The following is a 25090-nucleotide window of genomic DNA, read 5'->3' on the forward strand; positions in this document are numbered from 1 at the left end:
CCTTTCTTATATTTCTAGAGCACAGTTCCTAGCATTTAGCTTCTTTAGCCTCTTATGCAGTCATTTGCCTGATGTCAAGTGGCCTGGAAAGCTCTGGGTCAGGATCTATCGTAGTGCCTACCTCTTTGCAGACCAAGGACTCCTAACCCTCTTCCCTATAGAACCCACTCTGGAATCAGGAGGGTGGCCTCTTCAACAGACTCCCAACAGCACTTCCATTCCTCCTTTTCCCCCAGGTCATGTTAACATATTCCCGTTGGGGCCAATCATTTGCATGTCTCATTGCCTGGTGGCTATGAACCATGATGGTACAAGCTGCCTGTTGGGATAGCCATGAGTGTACAGTGGCAGTTCTAGCTGGTGGGAATGTGGTAATCACCTGTGCATCTGAGAAGGGCTTGCCCCAGTGATTCACAGATGCCTTAGCCTCTCAGGGAAGACTCCCCACTAGATTCACTGTTCCCCACTGTGTCCTTGTTTGATGGGGTGGGAATGGGCACAAGGGCCTACGTTTATACTGATTCAGGGTGATTATTGGTATGCAAATCTGATGAGTATGCTGCTTGTTAAAACTGTCTGGTCACACAGCATTACTGTGAAGGTAAGATGAGATGATGTCAAGCAAGTTTAAGGAGCCACAGAAATGTTCCCATTATTGTTCTGCCATTTCCTGTTGAAACATCAAAAAGGGCTATCTACCAGGCTCAGGACAAGTGGACCTGTCTCTGCTTTTCCTCTCAAGCTTCGTTTCTAAACTACTCACTCTCTCCCTGTTTGTTAGCCCTACCAGTCTTTCCTAAAGTTCGTTTTCTGTCTCACTGGACTTCTGTAAACACCATGATTTTGTGTAAAGTGACTGCTTAGCTAAATTGTGCATTAATGTGTCCTTTTAACAGATTAATATGTTCTCGATGGGTGTGGTAGTAAACACACCTGTAATCCTAGTGAAATGAGAGCCTGAGGCAGAAAGATTACAGTGAGTTTAAAGATGCCTGGATTACATAGTGAGGACCTGTCTCAAAAACAAAACAAAACAATAGATTTACATCTTTCCTGAGACCCTAATATAAGTTGAATTCACCATTATGTAGGTTCAGAAGAGACCCTCGTCTTTTTCCTTCTCAGCACATACTATACTGTTGTAGTATGTTTAGTATGTTCCTTCTCTGGAACCAGCAGCAGTACCAGTGAGATTATCTGCTCTGTTTATCCCTTAACAGTTTAGATATTATGTTCTTAGTTCTCAGAGCTCATTCTACTTCCCTATTTACCCCTACAAGTATAGTGATCTGTTAAATCATAAGGAGAGTTGAAGATAAACTGAGTTGGTTTTCTCCTGTCCTGAATAGAAATTTTGTGTAATTTTATACCAGTAAATACCTGCTTCTTTTCCAGGTTATCATTGTTACTATGTTTGAACTATAGAAACACAAAAGACTATACTGTGTCTTTCTGACAAATAACAATAAATTGTATACATGTTGATTATTGATAAAGAATACTTAGTATTACAGAATTTTTATTTGTTTCTTTTCTCTTTGAGGTAAGGTCTTGCTGCGTAATTCAGGCTGGCCTTGTACCCACTTCCTAGCCCATGCTGGCCTTGTACTAGTGATAGTCCTTATGTCGATTACAGGTGTATGCCATACACCTAGCAACAGAAGAATTTTGAACGGGTGGTTTTTTTTTTTTTTTTTTTTAACTTGCTACTATTAAACCTTGTATCAGCACTATTTAAACATAATGGTGACCTCTAGTGGTTATTCTGTTCAGCTAGCTGTTTGGAAAGGTCAGGAGTCTCCAAGCTGAAGCCATTGCTGTTTAATGATGAGCAGCAAGTAGTTTTTTTCTTAGGATCTTTGGTATGATTTAGAAGTTATAAAGGAGATGCCATATGTAAGGCTGCGAGCTTTATTCCAGTACTTGTCTATATTTAGTATCTTTCAGAATTCAATTTTATGCATAAAAGTATTTCTGTAAACAAAACAATGAAATAGTAAAACTATGGTATAACTCATCGGTACTTCATCCTAAATACTTTTGTGTCCCATCTAATCCTTGTAATCATATATAACGACTTTTTACATACATAATTGTAATCATATTGTGCACATATTTTGTGCTGTTTTATCACTTGACATTATTTTACTTAGACCAAAATGTCTACATAGTCTATATGTTTTTCCTTTTTTATAAATATAGTATTTCCTTATGTTATACATATCCTTAATTCTGTCTTTGCTTTTAGCTTTTCTTTCCCATGGCATTGAAACTGGCACACTGTATTCAAAACCCAGGGTTGTTTCTGAGGTCCACTGGTGGGGGGCAGATGGTTGCATGGGCAGGGAATTATTCTCTTGTGGACAGTGTCTTGCCTGCTCAGGTCCGTGACATAGATGGTGAAATAATACCCACCCTAGACACCTTCCCTTTGCTCCTCGCTGAGACCTGAGTGTTATAGATTAAAAACTGATGGTCAACTTAATGTCAGCTGAATTAAATTAGTATGGTGCTGAGCATAGATGTTCTATCTGAGGAAAGTGCCAGCATAAATAGAGATGTGGAGACCAAGAGGCTAGACGTTGTGGGTTTCTCTAAGTGTTTCTGTTTGAGCCATTGGTTCTCCTGGAGGAGCTCTGGTCCTTACATGGAGCATCACTTCCTGGCTCTGGACGGAAAGACGTGTGCTGTTTAATTTCCAGGACAAACTCATCATGGTGGCTTTTTGACATGTACTTGACTGTTCTTATCATCAGAGGCGCTCAGGACCTCTGTGTCACTGAGGATGGCTGTGGTACTCTTTAGGACAGCCCTGGTCTTTATTATGAGCATGACTTCTCAGCTCCAGTGTATAACCCTCAACCTACCAGCACAATTCCTTCACCTGCTGGCATAGACTTTCTAGCTTCCACTGTTGACCTTCGGGCCGTCCCAGCATGGATCTGTAAAACAGACTGGTGTGAGTCCTTCTTGTGGGCTCTAGAACTCCAGTTGGACTCCTAGGAGGCGTTGTTGGGGGTTTGGGTTTTCATCTGGACTCATGTGGGACGTTACTGTGGGATCCAGGCTCTTGGCTGAATGTTCTATGTCTTTGGTGTTGTGATTTCCTGCACTTTCTTGTGTTAAACTCTGAGTGACCATCATAAATAATATTATAAGTTCTGTGTCCTGATTCTAATTGTTCTCCTTATAACCCCTGACTACAACACTGAGGTATATTGTTTCCTGGCCCTCCTGTAGTAAAATCAGTCCCTGGCAATTAAGCTAAGGTAGGAATAAGCTTTACAATATTTAGTCTATGCAGGATGCAATTTCTTCTTTTTTATCCCCAAACACTTGGGTGTATTAGTTTACCAGTTGCTTTGGGAGTAAATGAAAGAAAATAATTGATTTAGGCGGCTGGAAAAATCCTGCTCATAATATTACAATTTATCTAGGGAGCTGAAAACCAAATGCTACTTTAACTTGATAGGTCATGACCTTCAAGTTTAAAAATCCAATATAATCTTTATTCCTTATACTTACCTATGTCCTCTGTGTTCTACAGTGAACATCTATATACTTAGAAAAATATTTTTTCTAAATTATAGAAAACATGTAAAACTCCCATCTAAAAACTATAGGAAAATATACATACCATCCTAAAGCACATCACTTAGAGATAATTGTTACTGAATTTTTATTGTTGCTTTGAGTATTTCCAATACACATAGAAATATATTTATAATCGGATATTGTGGCTCATTCCTAGGTATCTGGAGGCTAAGGTAGAAGGGTCACAAATGTGAGGGCACCTTGTCTCAAAGTAAAAAGGGCTAGGGATGTATTTCAGGGATAGAGTACTTCTGAGTTTACTCCTTAGTACAACTGAACCAAACCCCAAAGTATGTATCATTTATAATTTTTATTTATCTATTGTGAAAATATATTTTTATAATGAGTATTATGTCTATAAAATTATGTATAGCATATATAAATCTTAGTATTTAAAAAAGTTACAGTACCTGAAAATAAAAATTTATAAAATTCATAAAACAAATGATTATTCACAGTTCAAAGAGATTAACTACAAGGTTTCATTATTAAGTATTCAGTTCCTAGGAATTCATTTCACTCTTTTTTTTCTTTTGTAACTTTTTAAGATAGCCTCTTAAGAACTCACAGCAACTGTATTAACATTTGCACCAAAGTTGTACTATTAGAAGTCTGTGTTGCTGTTGTCTTGTGCTTTGGACACCTGAGAAATACTCATTGGAACTTTGTCTCAGCCACCTATTAGAACTGCAGATTGATATTTTGGCATCATTTCTGACAAACTCTAAGAAAATGACTGTCATAATACTAGAGCCCCAAGAGACCTGGTTTGCTCAGATGAATGACTTCCACAGGGAACTGAGCCGGGTACTGGGACAGTGCCTTAGTGTAGTCCATCTGTTCAGGGCTTTGGGATCTCCTGCCACTCTGCATTACATTTCTCTCCTGCATTCTTCTGTTGACAGGCTTTTGTTTTCAATAGTGGGGAAAGGAGGTTTGGAGTCTATAATAAAATTTTTCCGTCTTCAAAGAAAAATGCAATACATATATATTTTTTTACTTGTACTGAGGCTCCGTCTTGAGTCCCAGGGCAATGGAGCATGCAGCTGAAGGCCTGTGGCTGTCAGCTCTGTCAGAAGCCCTGGTGTGGTGTTGCCTAGAAGTTTGATCTGTGATAATTTCTAGCTGACGGTGATCCGCAACATGCATCTTCTCTAGTTTTTCCCCAACAGAATAAAACTCCTAGTTCTCCTGCTTACCATGTCTTTGTAGTAATTTTCACTCTTAGACCACACTATTATCTCTTTAATCTAGTTAATTGCATTGAAAGACATGAAACAAAGGTGAAGGAGGAGTACTGAGAAAAGATATACAAACTTTTGTATCCTTTTTGAAATTATAATTAGATTCATTCTTTTCTCCTTTTGAATTAGTAACTGCTCTTTTTTAATTTATAAAAACTGCTAGATAATTCAGTTGTACACTTAAGACCCAAAAATAACAAAAAAATTGATGTTTTAAAGCTTTGTGCTCTATGTGACACTAATTTGTTTGTACCTATTTACATGCAAAGTAGCTCACAGATACTAATCTGATTTCCTTCTAATGTATATTATCTGACGATATCACCATAGAAATAAAAATAGCCCCCCCCCCTTTTTTTTTTGGTTCTCTATTTAAAGTTAATCAGAGTGACTGGGCATGGTGGCACACACTTGTAATCTCAGCACTTGAGAGGTTGAGATGGTAGGATTGCTATGAGTTCAAGGGCAGCCTGGGCAACATAATGAGTTCTAGACCAGCCTGAACTGCATAGCAAGACCCTGTCTCAAAACAAAGAAACAGACATAAGTAATAAAGTTAGAATATATTTTTTGTTTTGTTTTGTTCTGTTTTTGTCTTTTTTCTTTTTATCGGTACCGGGGATCGAACTCACGACTGCCTGCTTCCAAGGCAGGCGCTTATGCCACTGAGCTAAACCTCCAGCCCCAATTAGAGTATATTTTAAGTGATTTTTTTTTGCACTTGGCAGGTGGTTGGGTATTTATAGGCTTTTCTTTCTTACTGCTACCTATCTGGTGACTTTAAATCTTGAAGCATTAGATCCTCCCACAGTAAGTTAATAGGTTTTGTTTTTCTTGCAATATTGGGAATTGAACCCAGGGTCTTTGAGCCTTTTTTTTTCCTTGAGTGATGCACTGAGGGGGTAAATGGCAAATGCTGAGTTTGAACTTATACTCATTCTTCTTAGCATCATGCTAGGATTAAAGTGTGAACCCCTGTACTCAGTCTAATTGCTTTTTAAAGATAAAAGTCTGGAGAGTTTTTCTTTTTGTCTTTTGAGATAGGATCTCACTAATGTAGTTCAGGCTGGTTTTGAGCTCACTGTGTAGCAGAGGCTGTCCTCAAACTTGTGACAATTCTCCTGCTTCACCCTCCCAAGTGCTGGCATTACAGGCATATGCCACCCTGCCTGATTTAGTTTGGGGATATTTTGCTTATTTGATTGTTGTTGGGTTTTTGTTTGTTCATTCATTTGTTTGTTTGTTTGTTTTTGTACTGGGGATCAAACTCATGACCTTGTGCTTGCCACACAGACACTTATGCCACTGAACTAAATCCTGGCTGGTTTTTGTGTTTTGAAACAGGATCTCACTACGTATTTCAGACTGGCCTAGAATTCACTATGTAACCAAGACTGGCCTTAAACTCAAGGTGCTCCTCCTGCCTCAGTCTTTCAAGTGCTGGGGTTATAAGATATGTACCACCATGTCCCACCTGAGATCTTTATATAGCCTTTTTCATAATTGTAAAACCAGACAGAGCTGAGTTTGCTTTTTGTCTGCTCTTTTTCCTTTAGTGTGACTTCGAGTCAATTAATCTATGTCTCTTTAAAAAATCCATGTCTCTATTCTCTTTTCTGTAAAAAGAGGATAAGGCTAGTTCTGTCTTCATAGGTTTGTTGTGAGAAATAAGTAAGAGAAAATCTAAAAACTGTTTGCATAGAGCCCCATACAAAGGAAACACTTAAATATTAGCTTTCATTGTTATAGACCAGATGATATTTGAGACTGAGCCTGGCTGTTCCGATAAATCTGTTGAGAAAAACAGTCAACCATATTAGGTCCATAGGTTCTACTTTGTTGACTCCTATTCACAACTAATAGAACTAACTTGTGCAAAAAAGAACAGAAAATATTGTGAATTTAGCACAGGCCTGTTAAGTAGATTTTGAAGAGAAATTGAGGTTGATTTAAAATTTTAATTTACAACCTCAGACACTTAAAAATCTCAGTATTTGAAATGTATTCTACTCAGTTTATAACAAAATTCTTGATACTCAGGAACTATCAGAAACAGACATTTGTAGATCCATTAATACATGTTAGTGGAGAGCATCCGAAAACATACTTTTCCTTCCCAGCTTAAACACTATATAAAGAATAATCTAGGGCTAGGGATATCGCTTAGTGGTAGAGTAATTGCTTTGTTTATTTAAGGCTCTGGGTTTAACCCCCAGTTCTACAAACACAGCAACAAAAATACCTTAATTTTAGCTAGGATGTAGTAGTGCATGCCTATCATCCCCACACATGGGAGGCTGAGTCAGGAGGATCTCAGCAAGTTTGAAGCCACCCTCGATAACATAGTGATTTAAAGGCCAGCCTGAACTGGATAGTGAGATCCTGTCTCAAAACAAAACAAAAAATAACTTTGAAAAAATCTGTTGTATTTTTTTTTTTTTTAAATCTTTCTAGTATATGTTACAATTTTGTGGGTCAAGAATTAGACCCCGGGGCTAGGGATTTAGCTCAGCTGCATAAGCGCCTGCCTTGCAAGCAGGCAGTCATGAGTTCGATCCCTGGTACTGATTAAAAAAAAAAGAAAGAAAGAAAGAAAGAGACCCGAAGCCAGGGGTAAAGCTCAGCAGCACAGCGCCTGCTGGCAAATACAAGGCCCTGAGTTAGTTTTCTTTCATTCTTTCTTTTCTGTCTTTTCTTTCTTTCTCTTTTCTCAGTTTGATTTCTGGTATAAAAAAAGAAAAAAGACAGACAGACAAGAAGTAGACCCAGCTTATGTTGGTGATTGCTCTACATGTTAACACCTGGAGATCTGGAGTCCTACTGGGGTTTCTATTTAATGAGTGGGCTGCATGGACCATATAAGAGGACTTTCATGGGTCTTACAGGGAGGTTGAGTTCAGTTGAGCCTGTCTTACACCTGGCCTTTACTACTTTTTTGTCTGTCTGTCTGTCTTTCTGTGTATCTTACCTATCTTTTTTTGGCTTTTTGAAACTGGGTCTTGCTATGTACTTCAGACTGGCTCTGAACTCACTGTGTAGCCCAAACTGGCCTCGAGTTTGTGGCACTCCTCCTGCCTTAGCCTCCCAAGTACTGGGTTTATAGTTGTGCACCACCACATCCAGACCATTTAAAAAAAATGATAGGACATTTTCATTATGAATCTCAGTTCTTGTAATATGTTGATGCCATCAGCTCTTTCTGGGGTATGTAGAACTACTGCTTATACACCCATACTGCTATGCTTTAAGCGTGGTGAGGTTGTTTGTTTGTTTGTTTAAAATGTTGGTTCTCAACAGGATTCTGGGGCACTGGCTGCATAGGTATAGGACATCCCAAATAAGGACATCTTACTGTATTGGGCATCTCATTTACTATATATAAACTGCCTTGCTGGCCACCACTAACGGCCATTAAGAAACTTAAAATATGCCTTAAAAAAGAAAATCTTGTCGTATATAATAGCAGGGATGAACCTAGAGGGCTTTACACTAAGTAGGGTAAATCAGTCACACAAGAACAAGTACAAGGTATCTGAAATAGACTGTTAGAGAATGTAATGATTATTGCTAGAACATATGGGGAGAAATGGGAAATTGTTATTCAATGGGTAGTTTTGGTTGTACAGGAAGTGTTTTTCTTTAGCTTCCCCCTATCCCCTCGCTCATTCTTGATGAGCCAGTGGGTGTTGGGAAGCAGAGAGTATGGGAACAGATGAGTTAGATTGGTGACTACAGGGGAAACAGGGGAGTAGGCTTGACCTGTAGTGAAGTTTTTGTGACAGTCCCATTTTGCATGTGTATTGGGAGTGACTCATGCTGTGGCAGCTGAAACTCCTCAGGTGATTCTTCTTCACTGTCAATTAGAGGGTCATGTGCTTGTACCCCTATGTCCCTGTCACCTCCAGGTCTTGGAGTCTTTTGAGTGGCCTTTTTTTTCACTTTACCATTATCATCCTGCTATTTCTCTCTCTTCTGTCAGCATATTGTTTTTTTCCTTGAGTTAGGTATCTGGCCTTTACTACTGAAGGTGTCTGGTTTCTATGTTTTTTTGTTTTTGTTTTTGTCTTTTTCATTTTTATCGGTACCGGAGATCGAACTCACGACCGTACACTTGCAAGGCAGGTGCTTATGCCGCTGAGCTAAATCCCCAGCCCCTAGCCTATTGTTAGTTCTGATACTGTAATGGTATTTTTGGCCTGAATGTCTTTCCATCATACTTCTATGTATATAGTAAAGCTCTCCAACCCCTGACTATTGATGGGGTACAGTACCTAATTCATTGTTACGAGGATAAAGTACTCAAGGGACATTAGGTATTAGTAGATAACCATCTTCCAAATTTCCTTTTCTAGAAACTGATTCAGCAGTGCAGAAAGAACATAGAAACCAGACACCTGCTCCAGCTACAGCTCAGACTTCGGCTCCCTCTAAATACCACCGAACTCGCTCCGGAGGAGCCAGGGATGAACGATACCGATCAGGTGAGAAGCACCTACAAAATTACCAAAGAGTTTTTACTGACTGCGTGGGGGACTGTGTGTCTCCTGAGAGCTTCTATGGTTGTCTTTAGTTTTTTCCCTAGAGGCACCTAAAGTCTGTGTTAATTTATCCATTGATTATATATTTAGTTCTTACTATGTAGCAAGGGTGGTAGATGCTCACTGTTTTTTGGCAACCCAGCAGCAAATGAGATCATTTCTGCCATCAACAAACTACAGAAAAAGCAGGCCAGAGCAAAGGCAATATGAATATATAAATGGAAGCTGAGGTCACTGGGATTTACTGGGAGGGCCCAGTAGACTCTTGGAGGAGGCAAGTCCTTCTGTGCTTGCCGACCTGTTTTTGTTTGTTTGAAGCCAAGGTTTTGCTGTTCTCAGTCCAATTTGAAATTGTGATATCTTGCCTCAGCCTCCGAGGTAGCTAGGAATATAGGCATGCATACTTCTGTGTCTGGCTGTAGAGGTGTTAACAAAGTATTTCCTTACTCAGTGGAGCTAGAACAAAAACTCAAAATGAAATTTTAAATTAGTGAATGCTATTTTATTTTTTGTGGCTCAGAAAGTACTTGTTTGGAAGAGAAAGGCAAGATGCTATGCCTGGCAGAGGGAGCATATTCTACTTGCACTGTGTCCAGACCCACTCAGCTACTAGGCATGGTGTCACATGCTGTAATTCCAGTACTCAGGAGGCTGAGGCAGGAGGACTGCTGCAAGTTCAACACCGGCCTAGACTGCTTAATGAAACCCTGTGTCACTAAAACAAAAAACAAAACTACTCAGCTATCAGTACCAGATGTACCACTCTGATTAGAAGACAAACAAATCACAGAGCCCAGTAGGACATGGGGCATAACATGCCCTTCTGATACACATTTACCATCTGCTGTGCTGAGTAGTCTCTGCACTACATATTGTACTTCAAGTGGCAGAGTTCAGATGAATATTACTCTGCTTTCTTCAGATTTTGCCTCCCTTTCATATCATCTTTTCTTTTAAAAAACAATTATGGTGGGGCCTGACAGGCACAAGCTCCTGAGTTCGATTCCCCCACATCTCCCGAGAAAATTATGGTTCCAGGAATTTGAATGTAGGGCCTCTTGCATGCTAGGAAAGTTCCATATCCAATGAGCTGCAACCACAGTTCACCTTAGCTTTTTCTTTCTTGAATTAAAAAATAGGAAAGAGGAAGAAAGAAAAAGGAAAACAAACAAACAAACAAAAAGGAAAACACTAAGGGAAGCTCCTCATCCGAGTGACTTTACCTAGTAGTTAAAATGAGTGTGGCACAGAAATTGGCATACAGCCTATTGGACTAGATTGACAATTTAAGAAATGGACTAAGGACAACCCACTCGGGACCTCTTCTGTCTCTCTCTCTCAGATGAAAGCTTTCTTTCTTTCAATAAACATTCTGCTCTAAAAAAAAAAAAATGAACCAAAATACTCGTGGAATTTAGTACATGATATAGGTGGCATTGCATATCAGGACAGAAGAAAAAAATTTTTTTGGTACTGGGAATCAAACTCAGGATCTTGCACACACACACACACACACACACAGTACCAGGGATTGAACTCATGACTGCGAGCTTGCACGGCAGGTGCTTATGCCACTGAGCTAAATCCCCAGCCCCTAAAAATATATTTTTAATAAATGGTCCTATAAGTTAGTTTGTGGTGGCACATGCCTATAATCATAGCTACTTAGGCTGCGGCTAGCCCAGGCAACTTACTGAGACCCTGTCAAAATTTTTTTTAAAAAGGCTTAAGACGGGGCTGGGAATTTAGCTCAGCAGTGTAAGTGCCTACCTTGTAAGTGTGTGGTTGTGAGTTCAATCTCTGGTACCGATAAAAATGAAAAAGACCCAAAAAAAGGCTCAAGACATAGCTTTGGGTTCCCTAGGTTCAACCCTGAGTCCCATAAATTTTTTTCCATAAATAAAAGTAAAACAATTAACTAGAACAGCTGGAAAAAGGTTAATTAGCTTCACATCTTATTCTGTATAATACATACGTAAACATTAAATGGATCAGAGATCTATCTGTGTGTGAGAAAAAACTCTGAAAATACCTAAAGAAAACATCAGCACATTTTCTAGGGTGTGGATTTGTAGAAAGTCTTATAGAAAAGATTTCCAGCTGAAACTCAGAACCCAGTCCACATAAAAACATTTTGTGGTTAAAAAAAAAAATAGTGCATAATATAAACCTGTCACCCTTAAGTGCTAAGTGGGAAGAAACAGGCTCAGGCTTAGGTTTTGCTGTGTTGCCAGGCTCATGTTTAATAGTCCCACTGCTTCCTGCTCTATAAGCTGGGACTTCAAGTCCGTTCCGTTCTGCTCAACTTGACCAGTTTTTTCTCCTTGTGTTCTGGGAATTAAAACCAGTCTTGATTGTGCTAGGCAAGTGCTCTACCAGCCTCTTGACAATTTTAACAGCTGCATTTCTAACTGGAGGCCTGGGGTTGGACAGAACTATTTCATTTTATATTACTGAAACTTTACTTGTTTGTTTATTCATTTTCCAAACCATTTTATTTCAAGGAGTAAAAGAAGAAAAAAACTAAAAAGAATTTTAAAACCGTGTCTATCAGGGGGCAACAGTAGTACATCCATTGTGCATTTGTCATCCTCAAATCATTCACCTAGAGCATAAGACATCTGCATTCACTTGTCTGAACAATACCGGCATAAATATTTTTCTTCAGTGAACTTAGAGAAATGAGTAGTATAAATATCTTAACTGTTTTTATATACATATATTTATGTACACATATTGTTTTAGCTTCTCACACTGAGACAATACTTTTTACACTTGTGTGTCTTATTTCACAAATGAGTATGATCTCAAGTTGTACCTATTTATCTATAAAAGTGTCCAGTTTATCCTTCTTTATGGCTGAGTATCACTACATATATAAAAATACTACAGCTTTTTTATCCATTCCTCAGTCAGTGGGCATTTAGGTTGTTTCCAAGATCTAGTTATTACAGATTATGCTGTTATAAATCAGAGTGTACATATATCACAGTGGTATGCTGTTTTTAATTTTGGGGGTTACCAGGAATTGAACTCATGACCTTGCACTTGCCAGGCAGGTGCTTATGTCACTGAGATATATTCCCAGCCCAATGTTTTCAATTTTGGGGGGAAGATACCCTGAAGGGAAATAGCTGGGTTGTATGATATCTCTAATCTTAGTTTTTTGAGGAATCTTCACACTGATTTTCACAGTGGTTGCACCAGTCTGCATTCCCACCAGCAGTGGAGAAGGATTTTTTCTTCCATAGCCCCTCCAGCATTTGTTATTGCTTGATTTCTTAATAATAGCCATTCATTCTGGGGTAAGGTAGAATCTGTGGTTTTAAATTTGCATCTCTCAACTGATCAGTGATGTTGAATTTTTTTTACGTATTTATTTGCTGTTCATATTCCTTCACCTGAGAACTATGAAATCATCACAGATGCTCATTTGTGGGTTGAGTCTTTAAATCTGGGAGGACTGATTTTTATTTTTCTTCAGTCCTTTATATGTTCTCAATAGTATTCCTTTGTCCGAGGAACAGCTGGCAAACATTTTGTTCCATGTTGTGATTGTGTCTTCACTCTGCTGGTGAATTCTCTTGCTATTCAAAAGCTTTCAGTAGGGTGAGATCCCAGTTCTTGTTTCTTTGCGATAGTTCCTGTGAATCAGAGTTTTGTTCATAAAGTCTTTGCCTCCACCAACGTCTTCAAGAGTTTTACCTACTCTATCTTCCAGCAGATTTAATGTTTCTCTCTTAATATTAGGATCTTTGATCCATTCTGATTTTAGCTTGTTACATGGTGAAAGATATGGGTCCAGTTTTAATCTTTGGCATATGTAGAGTCAGTTTATCCAGCACCATTTATTAAAGAGGCTGTTTCTTCCAGTGAATGTGTTTGGTACCTTTGTCAAAGATAAATGGCTCAGTGTGTCCACAGTTGTTGTTGCATCTTCTGATCTGTTCCACTAATCTTCAGGTCTGGTTTGTTTTTTTTTGTTTGTTTTGTTTTGTTTTGTTTTGTTTTTGCGCCAGTTTTTATCACACTGCTTTTATCACAATAGCTTTGCCATTTTTTATCACACTTATCACAGTAGCTTTATAGTAAAATTTCAAGTCAGGGATTTTGATGCCCCCTGTCTTGTGTTTGTTGCCCAGGATTACTTTCACTGCTCTAGGTCTCTTCTGGTTTCAGATGAATTTTAGGATTGTTTTCTCTCATTCTGTGAGATATGCTATTAGAATTTTGATTGGGATTGCATTGAATCTGTGTAACAGTTTTGGAAGTATGGACATTTTCACTATATTGGTTCTTCCTGCCCAAGAGCATGGGATTTCTCTCCATTTTCTTTTATTCTTTGCAATCTCCTTTTTCAAAGTACTATAGTTTTCAATGTAGGGGTCTTTTATATACTTTTTTGGGTTGATTCCTAGGTATTTACATTTTTTGGGTGCCATTATAAAAGGTATTGTTTTCCTGATTTCTGTCTCAATGAGTTTATTATTTGTGTACACAAAGGCTCCTGGTTTTTGAGTATTGACTTTGTAGCCAGCTATGTTACTGAATTTGCTTATTAAATCTAGAAGTCTTTTGATGGAGTTATTGGGGTCTTATAAGTAGAGTGCCATTCATCTGCAAGTAACGATAATTTAACTTCTTCCTTTCCTAACTTTATTTCTTTTATTTCTTTGTCTAATTGCTCCAGCTAGTTTCCAGGACTATGGTGAATAAGAGGGGAGACAGTGGATATCCTTGTCTTGTTCTTGATTTTAGAGAGAAAGCTTTCAGTTTTTTTCCATTTACTATGACGTTGGCTGTTGGTTTGTCATAGATGGCTTTTATCAAATTAAGATGATCATCTGTTCTAGTTTTCTGTGGGTTTTTTTTTTATCACAATTGGGTGATGGACTTTGTCAGAAGCTTTTTCTGCATCTATTGAGATGATCATATGATTTTTGTCCTTGACTCTGTTAATATGGTATATATTACATTTCTGATTTACTTGTGTTAAACTATCCCTGTGTTCCTGGAATGAATCCCACTTGATCATGGTGTAGAATCCTCTTGATGATTTGCTGCAGTCTGTTTGCCAGTATCTTATTGAGGATTTTTGCATCAATGCTCAGAAGGGAGATTGGCCTGTTCTTTGTTGGGTCCATCTCTGGTTTTGGAATCAGAATAATGCTTGCTTCCAGGAATCAATTTAGAAATATTACTTGCCTTTCAATTTCATTAAAGAGTTTGAGAAGTGATAGTGTTAGGTCTTCTAAATTTCTTGTAGAATTCAGCAGTGAATTCATCAGAGTCTGGGCTTTTGTTTGTTGAGAGGTTTTTAATTACATCATTGATTTCATTGATATTGGGTTATTTAGGATTTTTATATCTTCTTGATTCAGCTTTGGTAATTCAGATGTATCTAGGAATCTGTCCATTTTCTGATTTCTCATCTTTCAGAATATAAGTTGTGAAAGTAGGTATAGATGATTTTCTGGAATTCTGCAAGGTCTGTTGTGATTTCACCCTTTTCATTCCTAATTATATGGATTTGAGTCTTCGCTTTCCTTTTTAAAAATAAGATTGGCTAAGGGTTTGTCAATTTCATTTGATCTTTCAAAGAAACAACTCTTGGATTCATTGATTCTGTATTATTTTGCAATCTCCAGTATGTTGATTTCTGTTCTGATTCATATAATTTCTTCCCTGGTACAAGCTTTTGGTTTAGCCTGCTCTTCCTTTTCTAGAAGTTTGAGATTCAACTAAGTTGTTTTTATGTGCTTGCTCTGTTTTCCTGATGTGGGTATTTATTGCTATAAATTTACCTCTTAAGACTGTTTTCATTGTGTTCCACAAGTTCCAGTATATTGTACTCTTGTTATCATTCAACTGTAAAAACTGTCTAATTTCTTTAATTTCATCTGTGACCCTTTGATTGTTCAGTAGGATGCTATTTAATTTTCATGTATTTATGAAGTTCTTATGATATTCCTTGCCATGGATTTCCAATTTTATTGCTCTGTAGTCAGATAGTATGCATGGGATAATTTCAGTTCTTTTGCATTTACTTAAGCGTGTTCTGTGAGTCAGTATATGGTCTATTTTGGAGAACGTCCCATGTGCTCCTGAGAAGAATGTGTATTCTGATATTGTGGAGTAGAAAACTATAGACATCTACTAAGTCCATTTGCTCAAAAGTTTGATTTAGTTCTAATATTTCATTATTGACTTTTTGTCTAGTTGATCTCTTTGTGATGGGGTATTGAGATCTCTCAATACAATTGTATTAGGACTTACTTGTTTTTTCATGTCCATTAGTAATTGTTTTATATAGCTAGATCCACTGGAATTTGTTGCATATATATTTATGGTTGTTGTCTCTTCCTCTTGATTGTTCCCTTTGAGAGATGTAATGACCTTCTTTCTCTTAAACAATCTTGGCTTGAAATTCATTTTGTCTAGAGCAAATGAACTAGCTACCCCTGCTTTTTTCTGGATTCTTGTTGCATGGAGTATTGTTTTGCATCCTTTAAGTCTATAAATTACTTTTTTGAATTAAATGTGTTTCTTGTATGCAGCATATTGTTGGATTTTGTTTCTTTGTTTTGTACAGGGAGTGATCGAATTCACGACCTCACACTTGCTAGGCAGGCACTTAGGCCACTGAGCTAAATCCTCAGCTGGATCTTGTTTCTTGATCGATTCTGCCAGTCTGTGTCTTTTTGACTGGTGAATTGAGATCACTAACAGTGATAGTTATAACTAATAGGTATTGACTTATCCTTGTCATGTTATTTTCCTGTTGTTGCATCTCCTCCTTTTTTCTCTTCCTTCTAATTGTTTGCCTTCCCTGGTAGATTCCTTCTGTTGGGGTTCCTGGAGCTGTAGTCCTTATTATTTCTTTCTAGAATGTCCTTCAGACCATTTTGGAGTGCTGGTTTGGTGGTCATAAATTTTCTCAGATGTTCTTTGTCATGGAAGTATTTTATTTCTCCACCAATTTTGAAAGGTAGTTTTGTGGCATACATCAATTTGGGCTGAAAGCTGTTTTCTTTTAGAACTTGGAATACTTCATTCCATGCTCTTATTGACTTGAGAGTTTGTGCTGGAAGTCAGCTGTGATTCTGATGGGGCCTTCCTTTATAGATGATTTGTTTCTTTTCTCTATCAGCTTTTAAGATTGTGTTCTTGAGTTGAGTTTCTGGAATGTTGACTATGATATGCCTGGGTATAGATTTTTTTTCTTTTTTGCATCACTGCTAATTGGAGTTCTGTATGCCTGACTTACTTGTATGTCAAATTGTTTTTCTCTATCAGGAAAGTTTTCTGTCAGGCTATGTGCAAACAGTTTTTTAAATGTCATTTGTGGTATCTCCTGCTTGTTCACTGACTCCAGTTAATCTTGTTACTTTTCTTTGTCTCATCTGGCAGCTGCTGGATTGATTTTTCATGATCCTTTGCTAGTTTTGAGAAATCTTTCTTTTCGTGGTTACTAACTGCAAGCTTGTCTTCAATATCTGAGATCCTGTTGTCATATTTGCCTAATCTGCTTCTAATACTTTCAATAGAGTTTTTATTCTCCTGGATATCTGCTTAAATCTGCTTCATGGCATCCATTTCTTTCCAGTGTCCAGCTTCCATAATTTGCTTAAACTCGTCCTTTTTTTTTTTTTTTGGTCTGTGTCTGCTCTAACTTCACTAAGCATGTTGTGTATTTTGTTAATCTCTGTAGTTATTTGAGAGATTATTTCTGATCTTGTTTTTTCCAGAGCCTCATCCAATTGTTTTGTTGTTACCACTTCAGAGAGAGCTGATTGGGGGCTTTCAAATTGTCCCGCCTCATTACCCCTTTAGTTTGCCTTAGTGAACTGTATGTCTGGGGATGCATAAGTTTTTTCCCATTTCTTTTGTTTTGTAGTGTAATTCCTGGGGTGATGTTTGTAAATTGCTGTTTGGTGGGTTGCCCTGTTGGAGGGATTTAGGACACTCGGTGATGATTACTTCTCTGAGGTATCTTACAGGTGTAGGTGCTTTTTGGGTTTTGAGTCTGCTGGAAGATCTTACCTCTTCAGTTTGTTGGAGATGAGAAGTTGTTTCTTGTTTGGGCTAGTCCCCTGGTTCTTTGATACTGTGCCCCACAGTATTTTGTGTGATCCTTTATTAATCTGAGTCATAGATTATCAAGGCCAGTAGCTATTTAGAATAGTTATGTCAATTTTGGCTGTAGTAGTACCAATAGCATCAAATACAACCTATAAAACAATAAACTGAAGTAACCCTTAATTTGCAACTTTTAATTGTATGAATTAGGTTTGTGATATATAACAAAATGTAAAACAAAACAGATAATTATATGCAATATGTAAATGCAATATGTGTCAATTTTGCCCTTGTTAAATTTAAAATGGATTAAGGAGAAAAAAGAGAAGAGGAAAAAGAGAAAGGTATTACAAGTAAGTTTGGAGGACTAAGATGGATCCTACCAACATGTGAAGACTGGTGCAGAAGAGTGAAAGAAAAGAGAGGTAGAAGAGATAAAAGGTAGAACAGAAAAGAACCACATCTATGAAGAAGTTAGGAACCAGTCTCACATTCATAAAAAAAAAATGAAAGAGAAAGAGAAAAAACAAACTGAATAAAACAAAACAAAAAAACAAGAAAAGAAATGAAATAGAAAACCAAATAGTCCACTTCCAGAATTCTCTCTGGGTTCACTAGTACCCTTGGAGTCAGAGTCCTGAATTGTGCCACTGTATCCCCGCAAGCCAGCCGTTGCTTTATGGCAGAGTAGTCAGTAATTTAATAGGCCTGCCCCAGACCAGACTCATTGGGCTTCCTGCAGTCCAAGCAGTTTCCACAGATCTGCACCCAGCTAGGAGCTGCTGGAAGAATCCAGCAGCAGTTCTGGTTCCAGGTTATCTGGCTCAAGTCCAAGATGGCTCTTAGCCAACTGATTGCTGTCTCCCGTGGGTGGACCGAATCCTCTGCACTCACGGCCAGCCAGAGCTGTTCTCCATGTGTGCTACTCCCCTCCACTGCTGCATCTCTTTGCAAAGGCTTCTGGGGTCACCAGCCACCGTGGTCACCACGACTGTGCGTCCCCAAGTTCCAGCAGCTCCTTTCTCACAGTGAGTCTGGCTCCAGGCAAAGGCGCAGCCAGTTATAGCCTTCTACTTCATTGAAGTTTTTACTTTTTACCCTCTCTATGGGCTTGAATTCACACTTCAGATTCTCCCCAGGTCCAGAGGACCCACTTCCTTCCTTCTTGTCTTTCTCACAATTCTATATTGCTGTGTCTAGACGATGACTCTCAAAAAGGCTGTTTTCTGTGCTACTTATTGTGCCGCCATCTTCCCATGAAGTGTTTTGTGCCTCTTTCTGCCACAGCGCAGCCGTGCCCTGCTGTGCGCAAGGCATGGGGTTTAGGGGATGCGGGGTTTGGGGGGAGTAGGAGACGGGGAGGAAAAAATGCCTGACACGCTGGTCAGGGAAAGGTGGCGGAATGAGGGAGGGTGAGGTTGGCTGGAACTCCTGTAGGGAGGGGAGCGGAACAGAGAGATACCTTTTTTTTTTTTTTTTTTTTTTGATCTTTGCAATTTGGACTGGCCTTGAACTCACTTTGTAGCCCAAGCTGGTCTCAAACTTCTGCTTCTCCTCCTACCTCAACCTCCAGAGTGCTGGAATCATAGGCATGCACCATCATGCCCAGCCCATAAAAATTTTTTGAATAAAAACTACACTGCAAAGAAACAACAAAGCAATGCCACTGACAATGACAGAAGACAAATGACCACCAGCAAGAAAATATTTTAACTTATTCCTTACACGTGAGGGAAAATTCATGGAACATAAAGTCTGAAGCTCAGTGGCAAACGATCACATGACATGGACATTTATTTCACTTAAAAATAAGCAAGAAGCTGGACATGGTGACACATGTGTGTAAACCTAACTAGTTGAGTAGCTGAGTCAAGAGGATCACAAGTTTGAAATCAGCCTGGGAAACAGAATGAGATCCTGCTCAAATTAAAATTTAAAAAAACCACTTAGGTGCAGCTAGGTGACTAACATATGCAATGCCTTGGGTTCAGTCCAAAACCCTCTTCCCAAAAGTGAGTGCTTAATTACTGTTTCATGCTCAATTTTGACATTTTTGTTGGTTTGTTTTATGCATTGTTTTATGAGTAGCCCCGGGTTTGGCCTTCAGTGCCATTTTTTTTAAAACAGTAAAACAAACACTGTACCGCAGTCCTTAAATCCTCTATACAGACATTTAATCTTACCTAGGATAAAAGAAATGCAAATTAAGGCTACCTAGAGATACACCATTTCTCAGCTATTGAGTTGGCAACAATCAGAAAGCTAACTAGCATACACTGAACATGGGGCCATGGGATTACAAGTATGTCTAAACTGTGGCAGGAATGCAGTGTGGTAGAAAAGGAGAATTTTTCAAGATTTAAAAAACTCAATGTAGGACTTACAAGAATTTGTTTTGAAGTTATACCCTTATCAGTATCAAAATAAGTTTGCAGAAAGCTTTTGTATTGTTTTGTTTTTGAGACAGGGTATCACTGTGTAGTGCAGACTGGCCTTGAACTCAGTGTATGTGGCCCAGGCTGACCTCAGACTTAACTGTGCTCCTCAACTGGCTCAGCCTCCCAACTGCTGGGGTGACAGCACATCCCAGCATGTCTAGTTCCATAACACTAATACATGTATTTTCAAGTTGCAACATTATTCATTAGTATAAAATATGGGAGAGCCTATATGCCTAGATAGGGTTAGTAGTTTAATAAACTGTGATATACTGAAGGGTCCTGTGTAGCTGTAAAAGGGAATGTAGAAACTCTTAACAGCTAATATAGAATATATCCAGGATCTACTATTGGGTAAAGAAAGGAACATGATGTGTGTGTGTGTGTGTGTGTGTGTGTGTGTACATGTGTACATATATATGTGTATATATATATATATATACATACACACACACTCATTCTCTGTGTGAAAGATGGGCAAGTAAGACAATATACATGTGTCTGGTTATTTTTACAGAAAGAAGTACAAGAAAGTTATGTCACTTAGGGAGACTGATTGCCTCTAGAAATAATTGTTGTTAGCATTGGCATAACTTTGTTTACTTTGTGGCATTATTTTGAATTTCACACCAAGTTAATCAGTGAGGATAGGAAAGACCTAAATTGTATTATTTAAATAAATAATGTGACCACCAAGGCAGGGAATGGTGAGAATTTATCCACTTAGCTTTTATAATGGTGTGAGATAGCAGGTTTGTTCATTCAGTTTTTTTTAAAAGCAATATTGAGGACTGAACTCAGGACTTTGTAAGTGATAGGCAAATTTTTTGTTTTTGTTTTTTGAGACAGGATCTCACTATGTAGCTCAGACCAACCTTAGAATCACTGGATAGTCTAGGCCAGTCATCCTGAATCTTTCAGAGCCTTTCAAAAAGCCTGGTACAGTGCAGGGTATCATAGGTCTCCCACCACTGGTCTAAGCTGATCTTTTGCCTTAGCCTCTTGGTGCTGGAACTACAAGCATGCACCACCACATCTGGCATTTTGAAAGTAGGTGTCATGTAGTATTAAGTCAGTGAGTAAAAAATTGAAAATACCATGAACTATATTTCTTGGTGTTAGGGAAAGACATTAAAAATGGAAAAGGAATTAGGATGAATTCTGCAGTGTGGAATTGAAATTAGGGCAGTAGTATGAACTCAGTGTTTCAATATAGATAGAAATCACTATAGATATGTATGTAAATGTTTATATCTTCACTTCTCTATCCTCTGAAAGATATTTTTAAAAGTGCCCTAATAATACTGAGTACCTCTAATTTCAAGATATAAACTAAATACCATTTATTCTCTAGTAAAAGGAGCTAGAACTTCTGGAAGAAAAGTATAATTTTGAGGCTAGAGCAGGAAAAGAACCAGATGAGCCCCCAGCACGTCTTGTACCAGAAAATAAAATTACCTAGAGTGATAGAGTTGCCTATCACTTATTATACAATGGCTATAAGAACCAGTCAAAGGATTCCTGGGTACCATATCTGGGCTGATAAGAGCATCAAGATAAGTTACAGTAACAGAACAGTAATGGAGTGAAATGATAATCATTCACCAAGACCAACTTGATATAAAAAAAGTGAGGAGAGCTGGGGATGTAGCTCAGCAGCACAGCACCTACCTGGCAGACACGAGGTTGTGAGTTTGACTGCCGACACCAAAAATAAATAAATAAATAAATGAGCAAAAGGAAAACTTTCATTAAAATGCCAATAATAAAGTCATAAAATCATCATATAATAACCATTGTGCTATTTTTATATAGTTCCAAAAGTATCTCCCTACAAATAAGTTACAAATTACTTATTCATACAGAAGAACTGAGTAATCAAAGTTATCATTATCAGTATTACAGCAAATGCTTCCTGACATGTTTTGAGAAAAACATATTTCTTGTCATAGCTCTGCCAAAATCTATCAAAATCGGTCCAAAAAAAAAAAAAAAAGGAATATTTTACAAAATGATTAGCATGCACAAAAATGTCGGTGTAATAAAAGACAGAAAAGCTGATTACAGGAGGATAAAGAGACAGGACGGCTAAATACAATATATAATCCTATATTTCTGAATCAGGAGAAAGGAAAAACTAGGATACTATTGGGACAATTGGCTAAATCAGAATCAGAATGGATTATAGATGAGATAATCAGTGTCTTAGTTACTTTTCTTATTGCTGAGACAGAGTAGTCGGAGGAAGGATTTATTTAGCTCACAGTTTGTAGAGATTTCCGTAATGGCAGGCTCCAAGTAGGGTGTAGCTTAGACCAACCTTAGAATCATTGGATAGTCTAGGCCAGTAGTAGTCCAAGGTAGGGTGGCATTGCAGAGGGACATCACAGAGAAAAAACAGTTCATGGCAGGCAGAAGACAGCAAAAACAGCAAGCAACCAGCAGCAACAGTAGCACTGTCTTTCTGCCCCTCTTATATTCTGCCTAGGCTACCGAGCTTAGGGAAGATGCCAAACCAATCAGTGGACTGATCACACACCTTTAATTGCGGCATCACACTTTCTAGATCCAGCCATCTCTGAAAAAGCCCCACCTGTGGCCACATGAGGCTTTGGGTGGGTGGGGGTGCATATTGATACAAGCCATAACAATCAGTATTGAATTTCTGTATTTTGACAAAATATACTATGGTTATGTTAGAGAAAAATTCGTGTATCCTTGTTCTAAGGAAATACATATTGCAGTATTTCCAGAATAAAATATACTTTGATCTCAACAATTGTTGGAGTTAATCTTAAGGGAAAGTATGTGCTTAATTCACTTGGTAGAAAAATCTAGAAGCAACCTAATATCTGATATTACAGGGTTGCTTTGATTTTGGTACAGGAAATGGAGTCCTTTAAAGTTAAGGTTATTGTATATTTGTATTTAGAAAATAAGATGTTTCTAGTCTTATTAGTGAAGGTTTTCTTGTTTCCAGGAAAGAGATGCCAACTTTGACCATTACTTTTTTTTTTTCTACTTTGACCCTTTTAAATAACTGTGGTAGGTCACAGAAGTAAGTGGGACAGCTGAGAATCCCAGCACAGGGAGAGAGAATTTGGGATCTCACTGTCAAGTTTTCTTTCTGGGTACTGTCCTTATAGTGGCTTTAGATTCCTTCAACAATTATCTGGTTTGTCCAGCTCTTCTAGCACAGTAAGGCCTGAAGGATGGAAAAGAGTTTTTAAAAAAAAATGTGTGTACTGCCGATCATGGTGGCTCACACCTGTAATTCTAGCACTCAGAAGGCTGAGGTAGGAAGATCATTGCAAGTTGGAGACCAGTCTGGGCTACAAAATGAACTCAAGGCCAGCCTGAACTGCATAGCAAGACCCTGTCTCAAAAACACAAAAGAATCAAAAGTTCTGTTTGGATATGGTAATTTTGAAATTCCTATTAGACATACAAGTAGAGAAGTGAATTGTTTTGCGGCCAGAGTGGCAAACAAATAACATCTCTTATATTTTTCTATATCAAAGTTATCCCTTCTGTTCCTGTGGCAGAGAACTAAGAAGTCTCAACCAAGTTTTCTTTCAGATCATTAAGCAACCCCTAAGCTGCTTTTTTGGAAAAATGGCGTGTCTTCTCTAGGCACCGTCACAGCCTGCACTTCACTTAGTGGTAGGAGTCCCTCCCGGCACAGATGCGTGTCTGACTGCACTGCCTGCCCTGCTTGTCACCTCTGCATTTGGTGTGTTGGTCTCTACCATCTGGACTTCATTTCCCTCCTGTGTGGAATTATCCTTGACTTACTCTTTCTGGTTTTTTGTTTTTATTTATTTAATTATAATTAGTCTAAGTCAAAAGATCACCTGTGTACCTACTTTACATTTCTCAACATTTAAGAGGAATGGTTCAGTCCCCAGTAGTAAATATTTGATGAGCCAAGATAAATGTGAATAAGTGCAACTGTTTGACTTTTCAGATATCCACACAGAAGCAGTTCAAGCTGCCCTGGCAAAGCATAAAGAACAGAAGATGGCTTTGCCCATGCCCACCAAAAGGCGGTCCACATTTGTCCAGTCTCCTGCGGAAGCCTGCACACCTCCTGGTAGGTTTGTGAAAACCTTTCTACCCTGACAGTTACTGTTGTGATTTTCCTGAAATGAAGTCTGCCTTTTCTCTCTGAGGTAGAACTGGAATGCTCTGCACATTTAGAAGTATATAAGAAGGTGGCAGATTTTGATTGTTAACCACATGTAAACAACACTCAAAAACAAGCCTTGAGGATAAAGCTACTTGAAACAAAATAAAAACCTTTCCTTCTAACAGCTCACTATTTCCTTTGCAGTCTCCAAACTCATGTAGTCACAAATAAATGTAGACCAGGACTGCTCTAAATCAATAGTGTTTTCATGGACACCTATAATATGACCTAAGCCAGGTGTGATGTTGCATGCCTGTAACCCTGCACTCGAGAGGCTGAGGCAGGAAGACTGCCGCAATATCAAAGCCAGCCTGGGCTACGTACCAAGTTCAGGTACAATCTGAACTGTATAGCCTGTCTTAAAACAAAAGACCCAAGATCATACATTAAATTCATTTGTGTTCCTAAAATTGAGGCTTCATCTCTGTTGCAGGCATAGAAGTGGATGGACTTGGTACAGAATTTTATGTGTCTTTAAAAATTATGGGAGATCATTCATACATATTTGTAATAGATCTAAAGACATGTTTGTAGTATGAATGTATTTAATGTCCATTTGTATATCCTTAAAATCTGAGATTAATGGGAACTAGGCATCTTTACCCCATACTTAGTCACCAGACTTGCAATCTTTATTCCTCCTCACAGATTTAAGAGTTACAACGCTGAAAAAGAAAATAGTTACAACTTCATTTTTGGAGAACAACTGAAACGGCTTTAAGCTGTCTTATTTATTCAGAGTTTTCTTCAAAGTTTTTCACAAACCTCAAAAAAAATTTTTTGCATGAAATCCCAGACAAGATTTTGATAGAGGCCTCTCAGAATAAATGTTATAAAATCTACATTGGATCCTCAGTGCAGTGTCTGTCTATTGTTACTGTTACTGCTAATCAAGTCTTTGGAGGAAATTTTTGCCCATACAGTTGTGGCCTACTTTGGGGAGATTCCTAGGAAGTCATAGTGTTGTTACTGATTTTTATTCACAGCTGTCATATTGTTGAGCTATTT

General features: G+C 38.3%; 1 protein-coding gene across 5 annotated transcripts in view; it reads left to right on the forward strand.

Annotated features, from left to right (window-relative positions):
• Nucleotides 1-25090, forward strand: part of Dip2b (disco interacting protein 2 homolog B) — a 220058-nt gene that overhangs the window by 106522 nt on the left and 88446 nt on the right. For all 5 annotated transcript variants that reach the window (XM_063254739.1, XM_063254741.1, XM_063254743.1 and 2 more), the window contains exons 3-4: nucleotides 9191-9319; nucleotides 23861-23986. In XM_063254739.1, coding sequence (XP_063110809.1) covers nucleotides 9191-9319; nucleotides 23861-23986 — 255 coding nt within the window. The remainder of the gene's footprint in view (nucleotides 1-9190; nucleotides 9320-23860; nucleotides 23987-25090) is intronic.

Source organism: Cavia porcellus, unplaced genomic scaffold (assembly GCF_034190915.1).
Source record: "Cavia porcellus strain 051 isolate PalLab524CR breed Dunkin Hartley unplaced genomic scaffold, mCavPor4.1 scaffold_8, whole genome shotgun sequence".
Lineage (NCBI taxonomy): Eukaryota > Metazoa > Chordata > Mammalia > Rodentia > Caviidae > Cavia > Cavia porcellus.